Raw genomic sequence first — 17426 nt, forward strand, 5'->3', positions numbered from 1 at the left:
CAACTCCCATCAGCCCCGGTCAGCTTTGTCTATGGTCAGGAGTTACTGTAAACTAGAAATATAGCTAAAAGCTTGGTGCACCTGTCAAAGCAAAACCCCATTCTGCACAACCATAGCATGCATTTAGGACTAGGAAATGACCTAAACCTACATCAGGGGTGGGAAATGTGTCATCTTCCAGATGATGTTGGACTACAACTCCCATCAGCCCCAGCCAACATGGCTAATGGACAAGGATGATGGGAGTTGCAGTCAAACAACCTCTGGAGGGCACCGAATTGGCCTGCCAGATTATTAAAAGAATCCTCAGAGGTCCATCTGAGTCAATCCACCACAGAGATGAGGTGTGTGGTATCCTAACATAGGGCCTTTTTGTGATGGCACGCCAATCACCTGAATTATAGAATGTGCTCTCAGGAGCAGGCCTCACCTGGTGTTGTGCCTGTTCTCTTTTTGGCAGCTGGTGAATATTTCCTTTAAAACAACAACAATAATAACTGCCCCTTACCTTTACAACTTTTAGTCTCCTTTTGAACTAAAATCTTTTACTTAGTTTTTATGCTGAGGTTTTTTTGCACTGCATTTCTCTTGATTCTTTTATTTGGGTTTTATTTGGGTTTTAATCTTGTGAACCTCTAGGGGCATCTTTTTTTCTTTTTAATGAAGAACAGGTTCTTAAAACATTGTGATAAATAAAATCTTCCATGATCCTGCCACCTGCCCAGCTTTGGCCATGCACACAGTCACTGTACCAGAGTCGTTTATAAAATGTGGTCATTCACACGCTTCCTCTACCCCCATCTGGCTTGTTCTCTCCACCCATTCCACTCCCAACATCTCCAGTTAAAGAGGTCTTAGAAGGCCTTCTATCTCAAAAAGAGAGAGGCTCTAAAAACCTACTGCCAGCTGCAGCTGGAAGAGTCAGTGACCCTCCCACTCAGCTATGACTTCATCCAGCCATAGGAAACATAGGTTTAAATGTGGTCAGACCCATTGGTCCATCCAGCTCAGTGTTCTAATCAGTGACTGACAGTGGCATTCCAGGGAGGGAGTTTCTCCCAGCCCTACCTGGAGATTGGGCCTGGGACCTTCTGCATGCAATGCAAATGTTCTACAACCAAGCTAAGGATTCTCTTCCAGACACACAGCTCAGCTTGCCTCGCAGGGCTGCTGAGAGCGTAGCATAGCAGGTTGGGAGGGATCTTGAATGCCACCTTAAGATTCTTGGAGGAAGGTTGGTATAGAGATGTAACCATGGTATCTAACTTCATGTGTCCTCTGCATTTCTGTTGACCAGTAAACCTCAGTCGGAGACTCTGAAAGCTGGAGACCTGAGGACGCGCATTAGTCGATGCCAAGTTTGTATGAAGAGGACGTAATGCCTCAACGGAGAAATCTAACGGTGCACTTCCTTTAGATATACACTTCCTTTAGATATAACAATGGTGCTATTGTGCAGAAGAAGAAGACGAAGAAGAAGAAGAGAAAATTCTGATTATGCAGATTCCGGTGTGCCTATCCTCAAGTGCCATCCCAAAGGTGTTCTTCTGGTGCATTTTTTTGTGTGTGTGTCAAGGAAGGGAACTGACCTCTTGCAAAATATTGGAGACACCTGGGGTCACTAAGGATCAGAAGGTGAAGTTGCCACTTCTCCCGCCCCAAAGGCCAAGAGGGTCCGCTTTGAAAATTCATCCCAGAGGAAAAGAAGAAACTACAATCTTACAATGCACTGTGATGGTTCAAAAGAGCAGACTGCTCATTTTGAGAAGCCCAAAGTTCATGGTGCTACTAACCCTACTGTACCCCCAGGTTTTTAATATGAAATGTTTAAGCTTATTTTTTTCCTTTGTAAGTAATGAAATGTGTATATTGTGTAAGCACATTTTTTAAGTTTTCAACTTCTTAATCATTTAGACACAAAGCAGCCTAAAATCACTGACTTCACCAGAGTAAACCAAAACCTATATATAAATATATATGTTAAAAATACTCACATAAAGCAGAAAGCAATATTGTATAGGCAATAAGTGACGAGAGGATCTATTTTTGTCGTGCAGCAAACTACTACTGAGTTTTAAAGGTTTATTTTCTTCTCTGAGTTCTGGGCATATTTTATTTAGGAAAAGGTATAATAATGCTATAGCCATAATTGTTTTTAATCGGGGCTGTTGATGTCCATATTGTATGCCACACTCTTGATGATTTATCTGTCCTTAAGAAGCAAAAGAAAAAAGAAAAACCCACATTTTAAAGGGTTTTATTTTTGCATATTCTGTGAAATATTTTAAATGCTCAGCCAATCTGGTGCTTTGCAGATGTTCCAGACTACAACTCCCATCATCCCTAGCAAATGACCATGTTGACCGGGGCTTATGGAAGTTGTAGTCCAAAACTTCTGGAGGGCACAAGATTAGGGAAGGCTGCTATTTTCTTCTATTAAAAAAATCATATTCATATAGTAATAACTTACATTGGTTCAGCTAACTACCCCTTGGAAAATATGCAGAAAACACAAATGTATAAATATTATTCATGCACAAACAAATCCACTTTTTTAGCTATGGTGTCTTATTTTATGCAGAGTAACTGTACACTTTGAAAAACCTTTTTGACTGAAATAAAGTGAAAACTGGTAATAATTGACCTTTTCTTTTTTTTCTTTTTTTTATAAAATATTTATTAAAGGTTAATCTTCTTTTCAGACTCCCTCACATCTCCCTTTCCTGCGTTCCCGTTTACAAAGTCATGTTCAGCAATACTTCACCTTCTCTCAAATCTTGTTTTAATTTGTACTTTTCAAATATTATGTCTCCAATTTTACCCTTTGTTATCAAATATTTAAATATTTAAGCTTGACATAATATTAATCAAATTTCATCTTTGTTCTTATAGTTCAGTTATTTTCATACTTCTTTCCACTAAGTTACTAATGCCAAGTTATCTTTCTATCCTGCATCATTCTAGCATTCATACAATTTACAGTACTTTTGCAAATAGTCCTTAAATTTCTTCCAGTCCTCTTCCACTGTCTCTTCTCCCAGGTCTCGGATTCTGCCAGTCATTTCTGCCAATTCCATGTAGTCTATCAGTTGCATCTGCCATTCTTCCAGAGTGGGCAAATCTTCTGTCTTCCAGTGTTTTGCAATAAGTATTCTTGCAGCTGTTGTCGCATACATAAAGAAAGTTCTATCCTTCTTTGGCACTCTCTGGCCGACAATGCCCAAAAGGAAGGCCTCTGGTTTCTTAAGGAAGGTATATTTAAATACCTTTTTTAGTTCATTATAGATCATTTCCCAGAATGCCTTAACCCTTGGGCATGTCCACCAAAGGTGAAAGAATGTTCCTTCAGTTTCTTTGCATTTCCAACACTTATTGTCTGGCAAATGATATATTTTTGCAAGCTTGACTGGGGTCATGTACCACCTGTAAATCATTTTCATAATATTTTCTTTCAAGGCATTGCATGCCGTGAATTTCACACCGGTGGTCCATAACTGTTCCCAGTCAGCAAACATAATGTTATAGCCAATGTCTTGCGCCCATTTTATCATAGCTGATTTAACCGTTTCATCCTGAGTGTTCCATTTCAACAGCAAGTTATACATTCTTGAAAGTACCTTAGTTTTTGGTTCTAACAGTTCTGTTTCTAGTTTCGATTTTTCCACCTGGAAACCTATTTTTTTGTCTTTATTAAAAACTTCCCTGATCTGACCATAGTGTAACCAATCCCGCACTTTATCCTTCAGTCTCTCAAAACTCTGCAAATAATTGACCTTTGAATACCTGCATGTCAGTTATTTAGGGAGTCTCTTTAAGGGGATCCCTACAAGTTAGCCATTCTTCTAACAACAGTGTATAAACATACCAATCCTTCTTGAATGGTTAGGGTTAGGTTTATTAAATTTATATATCACTTCCTCCTATTATTTATTCAGTTTATATCCCACTCTTCCTTCCAAAGGAACCCTGGGCAGCAAACACATCAAAAACATTCTAAAAATAGCTTAAAACAATCACATTGTCTTAGGCAATGATTTCATGGTTACCAGGATCAGTATATTTCAGACATCAAATGCCTGGGTATAAACAGGAAAAGTTTCAGATTTTTCCTGAAAGTGAGCAATAAAGGAGACAGAAGACTATCACATGGAAAAGTCCAAAAGCAATTTGCAAGCAGAGTAAACATACAATTCATCACCATCATCAGATTTATTAATTGCCTTTTAAGCAACTGTCTCAATGCAATTTATGCATAAACTTATAAGTGAAGATATATGTATATATAAGTAATTTTAGGATATGATAACTGAGGGGAATTTTGTATATGTGTAAGAGCTGGGATCAAATAATAGAAAATTCATCAAATTCTCAGAAAATATGCAAGTATTTCTCCAGTTTTTGTTTACAATGAGAAGGGTTTCACTTTTTTACCCCATTCTTTAGGCACAGATGACCTTATAAGGACACACAATACTTGACTGGAAAATAAAACCTGCTTATCTTGTCCTGGCAGAGCTTCCTGGGATCAGGCAATCCATCTCTGCTGCTAGAGGGGTCAAAGTGCAATTCCTATGGAAGCCTGGGCAGCAGCAACAGCAGCAGGCATGAGCCTAGGCCCTAGGAGAGAAATCTGCACTGGTCTAATTCAGGGATGGGGAACCTGTGGATCTTCAGGTGTTGTTGCCTCCAACTCCCATCAACAACATCAGGAGGGCCGCAGCATGTCCTCCATCCCTGGGATTTCTCATAAGTCTACTTTTCCTCCTTGTGGTTTCCTTAGCCAGCTCGGGAAAGTGTCAGAAGTTGGTGATCCTCAGCCAAGCCAGATGTGTGTCTTCAGCTAGAATAAGATGATTTTGCCCACCACGTCAGCTCCCTGTTTGAATCAGGAATCGGTAATTTAATATTGTGTGTGAGTTCTCCTCACACCCAAAATGAAGTGTGCTAGGGTTTACTTGTGCAACAGCACTCTCCAAAAAGGAATGTGTTACCAAAAAGAAGACACAGTACATAGCTAAACTATGGAACCCCTTCCCACAGGAGGCAGTGATGGCTACCAACTCAGAATTCATGGAGGACAAGGCTACTGGTGGTTAATAGATGTGATGGCTATATTCTACTTCCAGTGTCAATATGCCTCTGAATGCCAGTTGCTAGTAGTCACAATTGCAGAGGGTGTTGTTGCTCTCAGGTTCTTGTCAGCTTTCCATATTGGGCATCTGGTTGGCTCCTACAAGAACAGAATGCTTGGCCTAGATGGGCCATTGGCTTGATCCAGCAGCCTCTTCTTAAGAGCTTACATAATTTTTCAGAGGTGTCTCCCCAAAAAGGGGCAGGGAACAGTTTGATATATCTCCCACATGATATAACAGAAATCATGTGACAGACTGGGCAAAAGAGAGAGGAATGGATGTGGTAAACTTCCAGTCAGAGCAGAGAAAGGCAAAGTAGCTTGAAACAAGATCTCTACATCTATTTAAGCAGAGATGACCCAAGTGATAGAACTGGTGTCCCGTTCCACCCCCACCCCGCATCTTAGCTGCCGACATAGATAAAGTATTGACAATTCTTTGAAGCCAAAAGGTCCGAGCATCTAATGGGGGCAAGTTTCCACCTCAGATAAGGTGGCGATTATTAGTTTGCTTAAGGGCTTTGTGAAATTCCATTCATTTTAAGCCTCTGGTTGTGTGTTTGCTTGTGTGTGTGAAAATCAGTAACATCATTTTTCTTTAATCTTCTAGGCAAAAGGGTTGGTAGATTTCAAGCTTGTCAGATCTGGTTTGTTTTAATTGTAGAAGCCCAAGATACACCAACACAGGCTAAGTGTTAATGTGGTTGGCATTAAAGCAGTGTTATAGCTACTTGGGAGGTGGGGTAGCTAGGTTTTTTGGTCCAGGTGAAGCCCCCAGAGGGGCAACATTGAGGCTTCCAGCCTGTGTGTGCAAATATTTGTGGGTGTGACACAAAACTGGGTCTTTGAGCCAGGTGAAATAAAGCCTAGTTTCACCCTTGCATTTAAGAACAGGGTTCTTCTGAGCCTTTGTATCTGTTCTCAGTAGCAGAAGTGAACTGAGCTCACAGTTCTTTCACCTGACTTCTCTCCTAACTACCATACTTTTCCATGTATTGGACAAGGTTTTTTGACTAAAAAATCATGTCCAAAAATGGGGGTCATCCAATACACAGATAGTGGAATGGGGGGGGGGAGCGGCACGTCCGCCAGCCAACTGGTTGGCAGGAGCGCAGCTTCCCCCAATACCGCAGTGAGTAAGGAGCAATCTGGGGGCGCTGGCTGGGGGCACACAGCTTCTCCTGATGCCACTGCATGCAGGGAGTGATCTGGGAATGCTGGCTGGCGGCTCACAGCTTCCCCCAATGCCGCAGTGAGCGATATGGGGACACTGGCTGATGGGAATGCAGCTTGCCCCAATCCCACTGTGCGTGGGAAGCACTCCCTGGATCGTTTCCCGCGCACAGTGGCATCAGGGGAAGTCGCCCTCCGGCCAACCAGCCAATGTCGCTACACGTAGGAAACAATCTAGGGAGTGTTTGCTGCCTGCATCTGCGTGGGGGGCGAGGCTCAACAACTTTGGGCCATCTCCCCTCATTTTCTTAAAATTTAGTCCCACAAAATTAGGGGGGGGGGTCCTTATATATGTGGGCATCTTATAAACGGAAAAATACGGTAGCTTTCTTCCTTACAACAGCCTAGGTTTAGGTGGGAAAAGTTTAGGTTGCTGTTAATCAATGGAAAGTCAGAAACCCTTGATTTACTGCAAATCACCCAGAGATCCACCTGTAGAACCCACTCCAACCTTTTTTCATCCTTGTTTAAGAGTACTCTGGTTGAATAAAAACACATCAACATTCTTAACATCTGAGTAGGCTTGGCTAAACAAAAATGTTTTTAGCAGGTGCTAAAGAGAGTACAGTGAAGGTATCTGCTTGATGTCAACAGGCAGGGAGTTCTTGCAGACATGGAACAGATATAATGTGGCACCTGTAAGAGTGCCTGTTCTGCAGACTGAAGCAATCAGGTGGACATACATGGGGCAAGGCAATCTCACAGGTAAACTGGCCCCACATTGTTAAGGACTTTATGTAACACCTTGAACCTGGCCTGGCAGCAAATTGACAGCCAGTTTAGATAACAGCACAGGGTTGACAAGGTCTCACCACTGCCATATAGTGTAACTGATCATTTACATCATAGGAAGTCCACTGGCCCATCTAGTTTAGTATTGTTTGCATGGTTTCAGCAGCTCTCCAGGGCTTCAGAAAAGGGTCTCTGCCAGCCTCATCTGGGGATGCTGAGGATTGAACCTGGGACTTTCTGCATGCCAACAAGATGCTTTTTATCATTGAGCTAAGGTCCTTCCCTGTTGACCCCAGCTTGTGTACTGGGCACAATAGTAGCCAAAGACTGATGGCAATACTCTGTGGGTATGCACTGACTTACAACTAAGCCAACCCTGATGTAAGTGTGTGTATATGCAGGTGTGTGCTATGGCTTTTTTGTGATTGTACTCACTAGGAGGCTAGGAGACACAAGCAGGTTCATCTCCAGGTTGGTGTGATAGGTCCACACACACAGGCTTGTGGCAGTGGTGCTGTGTGTGTCTTGTCCTTCTGTCTGTCCCTCAGGTTCCTGATGGAAAGAAATGGTTAGTTAACAGTGCTGCAACCCATGGGGGAGGAAAGGCAATGGTGGGGGGTTGGGGCTGGGCCATTGTTGGCTGCCCCATTGTGCTACCAAGTGCTGCTGGGCCTGGCAGACGGGGTATAAAGGGCAGCTGGCTCTTCTCTGGCTCAAGCCTTCTTGATTTTGGGGGCTTTTGATTTGGTGTCCTTTTCCAAAAGCTGGGTAGCTTCCTTGGTGCATGTAGCTCCAGATTTTGGACATCCTGTTAGCTTGGGATGACGGGAATTGTAGTCCCAAAGATCTGAGGGCCGGAGTTTGCCTATGCCTGTTCTTGAGCATCCTCCCCAAGGGAGTGGCTTTTGTTGCTTTATCATTTGCTGTTGGCCATACTGGGCTCGTTTGGGAGGAAAAATGGGATACTTTCTTTGTTTCTACCCCACCTTTTCCTCCAAGGAGCTCAAGGTAGCATACATGGTTCTCCCCACTCCCCATTTTATCCTCACAACAACCCTGTGAGGTAGTTTAAGGCTAAGAGGCAGTAACTGGCTCAAAGCCACCATGTGAGCTTCATGCCTGAGTGGGAGCAAGAATACCAGCCTCTCAAGTCTTAACTCTGACCATTACAGAAAGAAAGAAATAACTTTTCATGGGACAGCAGTTGCCAGATATTCATGTTGTTATTGTAGTGTGATAGTTACATGCGTTGAAAGTGCAAAACTACATATTTTTGTTAGGGCTTGAGTTTTGCAGTAACACATCAGGAATGTAGTTAATAAATGCATGCTTCATCACTGAAGTAATATGCATGGTTGTCTAAAGACACACACATACAAACACATGCTGCTGTTGAGACCATGAAGTCCAGAGTCAAGATTACCTGGCTGCAACTCTGATTACTGGTTAATGGCTAGTGAATTATCTCTGTTATCCCAGATGATTTGGGATACCATCAAGAACAACCTGTTTCAGTTTTGATGCAGCATAAAAACAATGGCACTTTGCATCAAGTTCTTTGCATTGGAAACAATTGAAGATATCTTTGTTGAAACAAGCTTTCCCAGCATGATGAATTGGTCTCTGGCATAGTTGTCTACTTTGAATTGTTTTTAACCATGTTTAGTTTTTATTGTGTGTTGTACATCACCTTGAGATGTGTGTGGAAGATAGCACACTGTTCTTTGCAGTATGTCAGCCTTTTGTTGTTTAGTCGTTTAGTCGTGTCTGACTCTTCATGACTCCATGGACCAAAGCACGCCAGGCACTCCTGTCCTCCACTGCCTCCCACAGTTTGGTCAAACTCATGCTGGTAGCTTTGAGAACACTATCCAACCATCTCGTCCTCTGTCGTCCCCTTCTCCTTGTGCCCTCCATCTTTCCCAGCATCAGGGTCTTTTCCAGGGAGTCTTCTCTTCTCATGAGGTGGCCAAAGTATTGGAGCCTCAGCTTCACAATCTGTCCTTCCAGTGAGCACTCAGGGCTGATTATGTCAGCCTTAGGACTAGTATACTTCTTGCCTTCCTTTGCGCATCATTAGCCAAACACCTTTTTTAAATGACAAATACAGCTTCCCCTGTTCCTGGACTACAGTGCTTTTTGTTTAATAAAGTTATTCATTATTAAACAGAGAGGAATGAGGGACTGGAAGAAATTTAAATTCCAAGTCCTTAAATATTGCACTTTGGGCAATATTTACAGTATGCAAGAACTGTAAAGAAGCATACCAGGTGTTAAAACTATTCTCGAACATCTAATAATGGGTTCAAGATGCCAAGCTTGATCATGAGGGGCCTGGGGCATAGTTTTGCCCCAAGCAAATTTCTCAAAATACAGCAACGCTCCATTTGGCAGCAGTGGCAAGAAGAAGAAGAAGAAGAAGAAGAAGAAGAAGAAGAAGAAGAAGAAGAAGAAGAAGAAGAAGAAGAAGGTGGTGGTAGACAAAACACTCAGAGTGGCTTAAACTTTCTAGAGTGGAGGAACACTGGTCATTCCAAGGGCTGCATTCCTTTCTAGACAACTTTCTGAGGGCTGCATGCCAGCGGTGGGCAGGGCTAGAGATGGAACAATGTAAATTTTGTGCAGTATCTTGCATCCAAGCAAGAGGCACTACCAGAGTTCCAGCACATTCCAGCCTGGTAGAAACACTTGGGTGCAAAGGAGAGCCAGTGAGGGGTGTAGTCTGGGGAGAGTTTTAATGGCTGGGCAAAGAGGCTAGAGCACCACAGACCATGGCCCCAGGGTCTGAGGTTCCCCACCCTGCAAGACCCGGATGGGGAAGGAAGTCAGCACCATCCTCATCATCAGATCAATCATGTGATGTGCAGGGAGTAGTTCTAGCTCCCTAGATGAGATCAGCTGAGGAGGGGGCTATGTACTTGTGTATGAGAGAGAAAGGGAGGGTTTATCCACCCTGCAGCTGGAAATCCACATTTTCCAAATCTGTTTTGTGCTCCATAGCCTTCCTTGTTTCCATTCCGATACAATTTGTTCACAATTCCAATTCTACAAAGCCCACACTTCACAATTTTTGTGTAACATTGCCTGTTCTGAATATCCCACCTGCGACTTTGCTTAAGCAGCTCATAACACACATACCCCTGAACCTCCCACTGCTGTACTGCTTCTGGCAGAAAGAAAGGAAATCCATGCACTGTGCAGAGGTGCTTTTTATATGTGTATTGCTGGGGTTTTGCCATATTGTTTCTTTGTTATTACTAGGCTGTGTCACACACTGTGCTGGTTTAAATGTCTCAGAATGAGTGTGTGTGCACATACACAAACTCAACAGGAGGGAAGGACTAGAAGGAAAAGAAATAAGGAAAGCTTTTGCAAGCTGCAGAAGAAGGGAGAGAGGACGGTGCTTTGGGCTTGTTGGCACATTAGAATGTGTGTTGTTTGGAAGCAGGCGGATGTTTGTTGCTCCCACACAAACAGGCCCCACTTGGAAACGCACAAGCAAGCAAGCACTAAACTTTGTGCCCTAGAGTAATCTTACAAATGAAAATCCGGGTAAACTGGGAAAGACGAAAATCCAGCCTGTTGGTCCTTGCTGACTAACAGAACTAACCACAGTCTCAGACACTCCTACACAGAAATAAGGTCCACTGAGTACAAAGAGAATTCCTTCCTCCCAGATAAATCCACCCAGAAAGGAGAGGAAAGGTGTACCTGGAAATGAACAGCATCAGCAATTAAAAAGAAACAAGGGAGGGAAGGTAGAGGTTTGGTGGCGTAGGGGGCATAAGCAGCAGCACAGAGGAGTGATATTTTGATATTGCCAACACAGCTGACACAGAACATAGGAGCCAACTCCTAGCAGTAGAGGGGTCTTTGCCCCCCAATAAAATATTTGAGCCCACCCCCAAGTTGATGGGCATTGCCATTCAAATGGTGTACGTGCACCTCCCCCCCCCCAATATTTTATTCAAGTTGGCACCCCACCACAAAACAGTGGCATATACAGTGGTACCTCGGGTTATGAACTTAATAAGTTTTGGAGGTCCGTTCTTAACCTGAAACCATTCTTAACCTGAGACGCGCTTTTGCTAATGGGGCCTCCCGCTGATGCTGTGCCATTGCCATGCGATTTCCATTCTCATCCTGGGGCAAAGTTCGCAAGCCGGAGCAACTACTTCCGGGTTAGCGGAGTTCGTAACCCAAAGCGTTTGTAACCCGAACTGTTTGTAACCTGAGGTAGCACTGTAATAGAGTTAGAAAACCATTTCACATTACTATCAGTTAGATTATACTTTCAAATAAATTTATATATCACTAGGAAGGAATTTTAGACTTGCACATTTAAAGTGGATTAATGTGCTCTGCCCCCCTAGTGTAACAAACCCACCCTAAAAAGAAAGAAAGAGACTTCTTGCAGCTAGAAAAATGATGGGGAAATGCATTGAAAAGTGTGGGATTAGCAAATGAGTCCTGAGATGGCATGGTTCCCGGAGGGTTGGCAAAGGAAGAATGTAGATCTCAGGTCAAAAAAGTTTAGCCGCCTCTTGTTTACACAGATGACTCCATTTAACCACCAGATGGTAGCATCTGCAAATGAAACGTCGCAGAGGAGGCTCCTATAGCCCTAGAACACAAACATAAGCACAGACTCAGTTTCTGGTTGCTTAAGCATTTGTTTTACAGGACTGTTTACCAGATGAATGGACAAATGGATCAGAAGCCACTAGTTTCAAGGACTAGAGCAAAAGCAAATTTCTCTGGATCTCTTAAAGCAGTGCTGATCCTAAAGCGGTGCTGATCCTCTCTGCCTGCCCCCACACGTCGACACACTGTCAGTCTTCATGTTGGAAACTATAGAGTTCCAAAAGCTAGAATGTGTAATCAACTTGGCCTCTTCTAGAATCAGAGCTCATTGCAATTCTCCTGGAACTGATTTCTCTCTCCAAAGAGCAGGCTGAAAGGGGAGATCCTACAGCCAGCTGTTGATAAACGAAGTACGAGCAGGCAGGCAGCATCCATGGGCAATATTAGCAATCAACAATTTGTTTGTTTGCTTGCTTGTTTGTTTAAAACACCTCAAAGTGATCTAACAATAAAAGTATTTTTTAATAAATAAATAAATTGTATTTAAAAAGCTAAAACAATTTCATACATTAAAAACTGGTTAAAGCAATTTCATATGTTAAAACCAAGTAACATCCAATACAGATTTCAAATCCAATACTGCTACAGACTGTAATAATAATAATAATAATAATAATAATAATAATAATAGCAGCAACCATCCACTTAACAGGCTTGTTAAAAAATTAAGGTTTTTAGGAGGCACCCAGAAGATAACAGAGATGTGCCCTTGAGGGCTATTTATAACACCTAGAGGTGCTTACCTCTCTCCCAACCAGGCCAGTTCCTGAGCCAGATGCAAAAGAGAAGAAAAGCAGCAGCTTCGGCTACATTAAAGGGATTTGCCAGCAGGCCTGTTTCTGGGTTCGGACATCTGGCCCCCTGAACTTCATTAAGTAGTTCTGGACAAACGCAATATGTGAAAGGTGGGCATTAGATGCACTCTCAGGTCTGATGAGCCTGCAAGCAGGAACAGGATGGCTATAATAATTATTGACACAAATGATGATGAAAATGGCTGTTATTATTATTTCAGTTTACAAACTGCTTGATTGTAAAAACAAAACAAAAAAACAACCCCAAAGTCATTTACAAAACATATAAAACAATAACATTTTTGAAAAAAGAATATAATAACAATGATAATAATAATTTCAGGCTTCCCAAAAAGTTAATTAGAAAATAATAATCCAGGACACCCCACCCTGCCACAGTCACCGCCGCCCGCCTGCTTGCCCCTGCTTGATGTGAGCTTATTGGTGGCAGTGGCTGTAGAAGCACTCAGAGAGAGCTGCCACAATATAGCATTGTGAGGACTTAAAATAGTGGGCTTTCCCAACCTGGCTGCCCAGTGCTCAGATTAGAGCACCCACAAAAGAGGGGCCCAGTTCCAACACTGTGGACCTCATGCTGCCTGAGGATGGTAAGGTAAAGGTAAAATGACCCCTGACGATTCTGAGGTTGCGGCGTTCATCTTGCTTTACTGGCCGAGGGAGCCGGCGTACAGCTTCTGGGTCATGTGGCCAGTATGACAAAGATGCTTCTGGTGAACCAGAGCAGCACACCAAAATGCCATTTACCTTCCCGCTGGAGCAGTACCTATTTATCTACTTGCACTTTGACGTGCTTTTGAACTGCTAGGTTGGCAGGAGCAGGGACTGAGCAACGGGAGCTCACCCTGTCGCGGGGATTTGAACTGCCGACCTTCTGATCGGCAAGTCCTAGGCTCTGTGGTTTAGACCACAGCGCCACTCGCGTCTGGCCTGAGGATGGAGCAGCAGCCAGAGGAAAGGTTTAGGGGTGAGTTGCAAGTGTGAATGTGCATGAAAGGGAAACATCCAGGAGGGTGTTTTATTGTGGGATTAGTGCTTCTCTTGCATGCAAGTTTTTCACAGAGTCCCCATAATGCCAGCAGCATCAAAATCCCAGCCTGCATTTTCTCCACATTTCATTCTAGATTCACCCTTTCAAGGGGGAAATCTGGTAAGTAAAAAAACAAACTAGCCTGTCACTTATGTGTCATTTGCAGTATCTCAACTCCCTGTTTACAAATTAAGCTCCCCGTCTGGAAGCGCTCAGAGGCTGCTCAATTGAAGCACATTTAAAGCACATTACTTTCCCCGAAATAATCCTGAAAACTAGGGCTGGCCCACCCATAAGGCAAGATGAGGTGACCGCCTTAGACAGCAGGATCCACAGAGGCAGCAGAACTGGCCTCCAAGGAAAGCATTGCCTGCTTATGTTACTGCCACATTGGCACCAACAGCTGTGATGCACTCCTTGGAGTGTGTGGACCTGCTGTCCCCCTCCCCACAGTTTAAATGCTTTACTGAAATACATAGATAACATACACAATATAACAAGATGAAAACAGTCATGTACTGATAATCTTATATATGTTTATAAAAATTAAATTTAAATTAAATTTATACAATCTCTTTTGCTAACATAGAAAAGACTTCCTATCATTTCCTGATGCATATAACCTTTCTGGTGATGAATGTACTTATCATTATAGCCTTACTCTTTCTGTATTTTCTAATACCTTCTTACAACAATTCGTACCTTTTTACTTGTTTCTTAACAGTTCGTTTAGACAAGGGTCATTCTAATGCTGCGATAGATATTGTACCACTGTTATTATTCTGTAGATATCTATTATGCATATCCCATTTTTGAATAAATGATTGTCTTGTATTACCTCTTAGTCTGTTAGTCAATTGCGCCATTTCCTCATATTCCAGTAATTTGCACTGCCAATCTGCTATGGTTGGATCTTTTCCCCCTTTCCAATTCATTGCGGTAAGTATTCGGGCTGCAGCTGTAGCACATAGAAAAAATTCTCTTAGATTTTTTGGAATGTCTTTACCTAAAATTCCAAGCAGAAAGGCTTCTGGCTTTTTTAAGAATGTTGACTTAAAGATCTTTTCCAGCTCATCATAAATAAGATTCCAAAACACTCTAATCTTTCTGCATGTCCCCCACATCTACATCTCTCCTTCACCTTCCCCGCATCTCTCCTTCCCCGCACTGTCAACAGTTGTTCGCTATGTTTTTATACATCTTTGTATAAAGAGTCTTGATGGGGTGAGATACCATCTATATTGCATCTTTAACATGCATCTTTAAATATTGCATCTTTAACATGTTTTCTTTAATGGTGTAGCATGCTGTAAAGTTCATGTTTATTTTCCAGAGAGTTTCCCACTCACTCACCTGCTGCCCTCTCAGTGAGTATGAGGTGCTGCTGGTTCTCTCCCACCTTTTGGGAGGAAATGGCAGGGCTATCCTCTGGGGTCTCCTGGGCTCTGCAACTGCTCGGCATGATTCAGAGCAGGCCTCTTCCCCTTGCATCTGATTCCCATTTCAGCCATCAGGTAAGGTTGATTTGATTCCTGTCCCCCGCTCCATTCCCAATGTGGATCTTAACACCAACCCCCCACACCCACCCTTCTTCCTGGTGTAGATATTCACTCACCTCTTTTCCTTGGTGGGTGGAGTGCCATTTTGTGGTTTGCCTCAGGTGCCCAAATGTCTTGGGCCAGCCCGGCTGGGAACTGCAACTTGTCCCAGTTCTTGTGCTGATGCTACATTGAATCTCACCCATAATTATTCTTATTAGGCTGAGAGAGGGGACCATGATGCAAGTAGCTCCTGTGGTCCAAACCACTGCACCTCTTGGGCTCGATTTGAATCCGTGCATCCGGTGTGAGCTCCCATTGCTCTGTCCCAGCTTCTGCCAACCTAGCAGTTCGAAATCATGCCAGTATAAGTAGATAAATAAGTACTGCTGCAGCGGGAAAGGTAAACAGCATTCCATTTGCTCTGGTTTCCGTCGCAGTGTTCTGTTGCAGCAGAAGCAGTTTAGTCATGCTGGCCACATGACCCAGAAAGCTGTCAGTAGACAAACACTGGCTCCCTCAGCCTGAAGCAAGATGAGTGCCGCATCCCATAGTCGCCTTTTACTGGACCTAACCGTCCAAGGGTCCTTTACCTTTTACCTCACAAACTATAGTCCCCAGGATTCATGGGGGAAATTTATGTATAGCACATACACATCTGGAGGGATAGAGAAAGATGGCTGAGGGTGCTTGCCCTACCATTCGGTAGCATGAAGTAGCTGCCTTAGGCAGCAGATGCTGGAGGGCAGGGGGCCAGGGCCAGGAACTGGAAGATACAGGGCCTTGTGTACCGTAATGTGGTCTGCTGCCTTCGGGTGCAGTGGAGGACATTCTGCCCTCAGCACTGAAGGAAGTTTGCCCTGTCTACATGGTAAACTTCTCTTGGTGCGACTGTGAGGGAGGAAACTTGTCCTTTGCCTCAGGTGGCAAAATAAACTGGGATGGCCTTGATGGCTGAGATGTGTTGCTTGGAAGAGCTATAGCTCAAGATTTTTAGGTCAACGTCTGTAACAGTTTCCCCATTTTCGAAGGGCATTGGGAAGGGTTTGTTTGTTTGTTTCTAAATCATACAGCTTTTTGTTGTGCCTAAAAATAAAACAATCTACTCCTTGCCCCATTAACTCCTGAGCTTGCAAGAGAAAATAAAGGAACGTGTTTGCTTTAAAAAAAACGAGCCATGGTGGTGGGGGGAGGGAAAGCCACATATTTGTCCAACCTGAAAAGTTTCCATCTCCTTCTCCTTGCAAATGTCAGGATGTGCATAGATCCAAGATAACTGGGCTGGTGGAGTCCACAAACAACTTCAGATTACAAAGGTGTATCTTTTCTTTTCGTAGTCCTACATTTCTATATGTGTATACAGATCCACTTTGTTATGTAAAGTGTATGGTATTTCCGAGTAAGCATGCTAACAGCATGAGTCACAGACCCACATGAGTTTCAAAGATCTTGCTTTCGAGAGGAGCCATTTGGGGGAAGCTTGTTCCATTCGGCCTGGAACATTTTTTTGCCCTTCTGTTTGGTGGAACACACACTCCCCATTCACAGCAAAACCGCACCTTGAAATCACGAATGAGCCTCAAGGTTGTCTTTAAGGCCCCGAGACTGCAAAATATACATAAAGAAAATCCAAAACACCAAAGCTGTGTTTTAAAAATAAACATAATTATTTTAACAAGTTAACATTCAGTTTAAAGATTATACCAATTGTGATTCAAAGTTCCCAGGCCAAATCTGACTTCTGCCACAAACTCAACAGAGAACCCACCCCTTCATCCTCAGCCCCTGCATTATTAGCAGTAATGACCTACCTTGCAAGGTTGTTGTAGGGATCACCGACATACTGCATGTTAAGCATATCAAACATTATATTATTTGAGAATTGGATTAAGATACTTTCATACAGCCTGACCTTTTATCCCCCCCCCCAAAAAAAAATATATCAAAGCTAAAATTTAGCCTGAATAAATCAAATTGTCCTCTATGTGAGCAGGCCATAAGGCTGTCTTTCACAAATTTGTTATCCTGTAGATTTAACATGATATGCATTCAAGTCCCATTGCTTTCGTTAGCAGAACTGATGTGCCTCTAAGCATGTGGGACACTAGAGAGAAACTTTAAATATTGAGGCTAATAACAGGATACAGCATGGAAAATATGTGGTTGCATGCAGACTAAAGCCATGAATGTGTATGCTGGTGATAAATTGAGCATGGGACCTGGTTCGAATCCCCACTCAGTCATCCAGCTCACTGGGTGACCTTGGGGGCCAGTCATTGCTTCTCAGTGTAACCTACATCACAGGG

At 43.1% G+C, this 17426-nt stretch overlaps 1 protein-coding gene and 1 long non-coding RNA gene across 2 annotated transcripts in view; one reads left to right on the plus strand and one right to left on the minus strand.

Annotated features, from left to right (window-relative positions):
* Nucleotides 1-2643, plus strand: part of COL4A5 (collagen type IV alpha 5 chain) — a 142284-nt gene extending 139641 nt beyond the window's left edge. The window contains exon 51 of the mRNA XM_083484952.1: nucleotides 1298-2643. Within this exon, the coding sequence (XP_083341078.1) occupies nucleotides 1298-1379 (82 nt within the window). The 3' untranslated portion in view covers nucleotides 1380-2643. The remainder of the gene's footprint in view (nucleotides 1-1297) is intronic.
* Nucleotides 2138-16160, minus strand: LOC310698382. The gene is made up of 5 exons (XR_014521480.1): nucleotides 15198-16160; nucleotides 14421-14540; nucleotides 12484-12700; nucleotides 3774-7648; nucleotides 2138-2644 (listed from the first exon to the last, which is right to left on the minus strand). It is a non-coding gene; the product is annotated as an uncharacterized lncRNA (long non-coding RNA).
* Between the last annotated feature and the right edge of the window lie 1266 nt (nucleotides 16161-17426).

Source organism: Podarcis liolepis (genome assembly GCF_965112155.1).
Source record: "Podarcis liolepis genome assembly, chromosome: Z".
Lineage (NCBI taxonomy): Eukaryota > Metazoa > Chordata > Lepidosauria > Squamata > Lacertidae > Podarcis > Podarcis liolepis.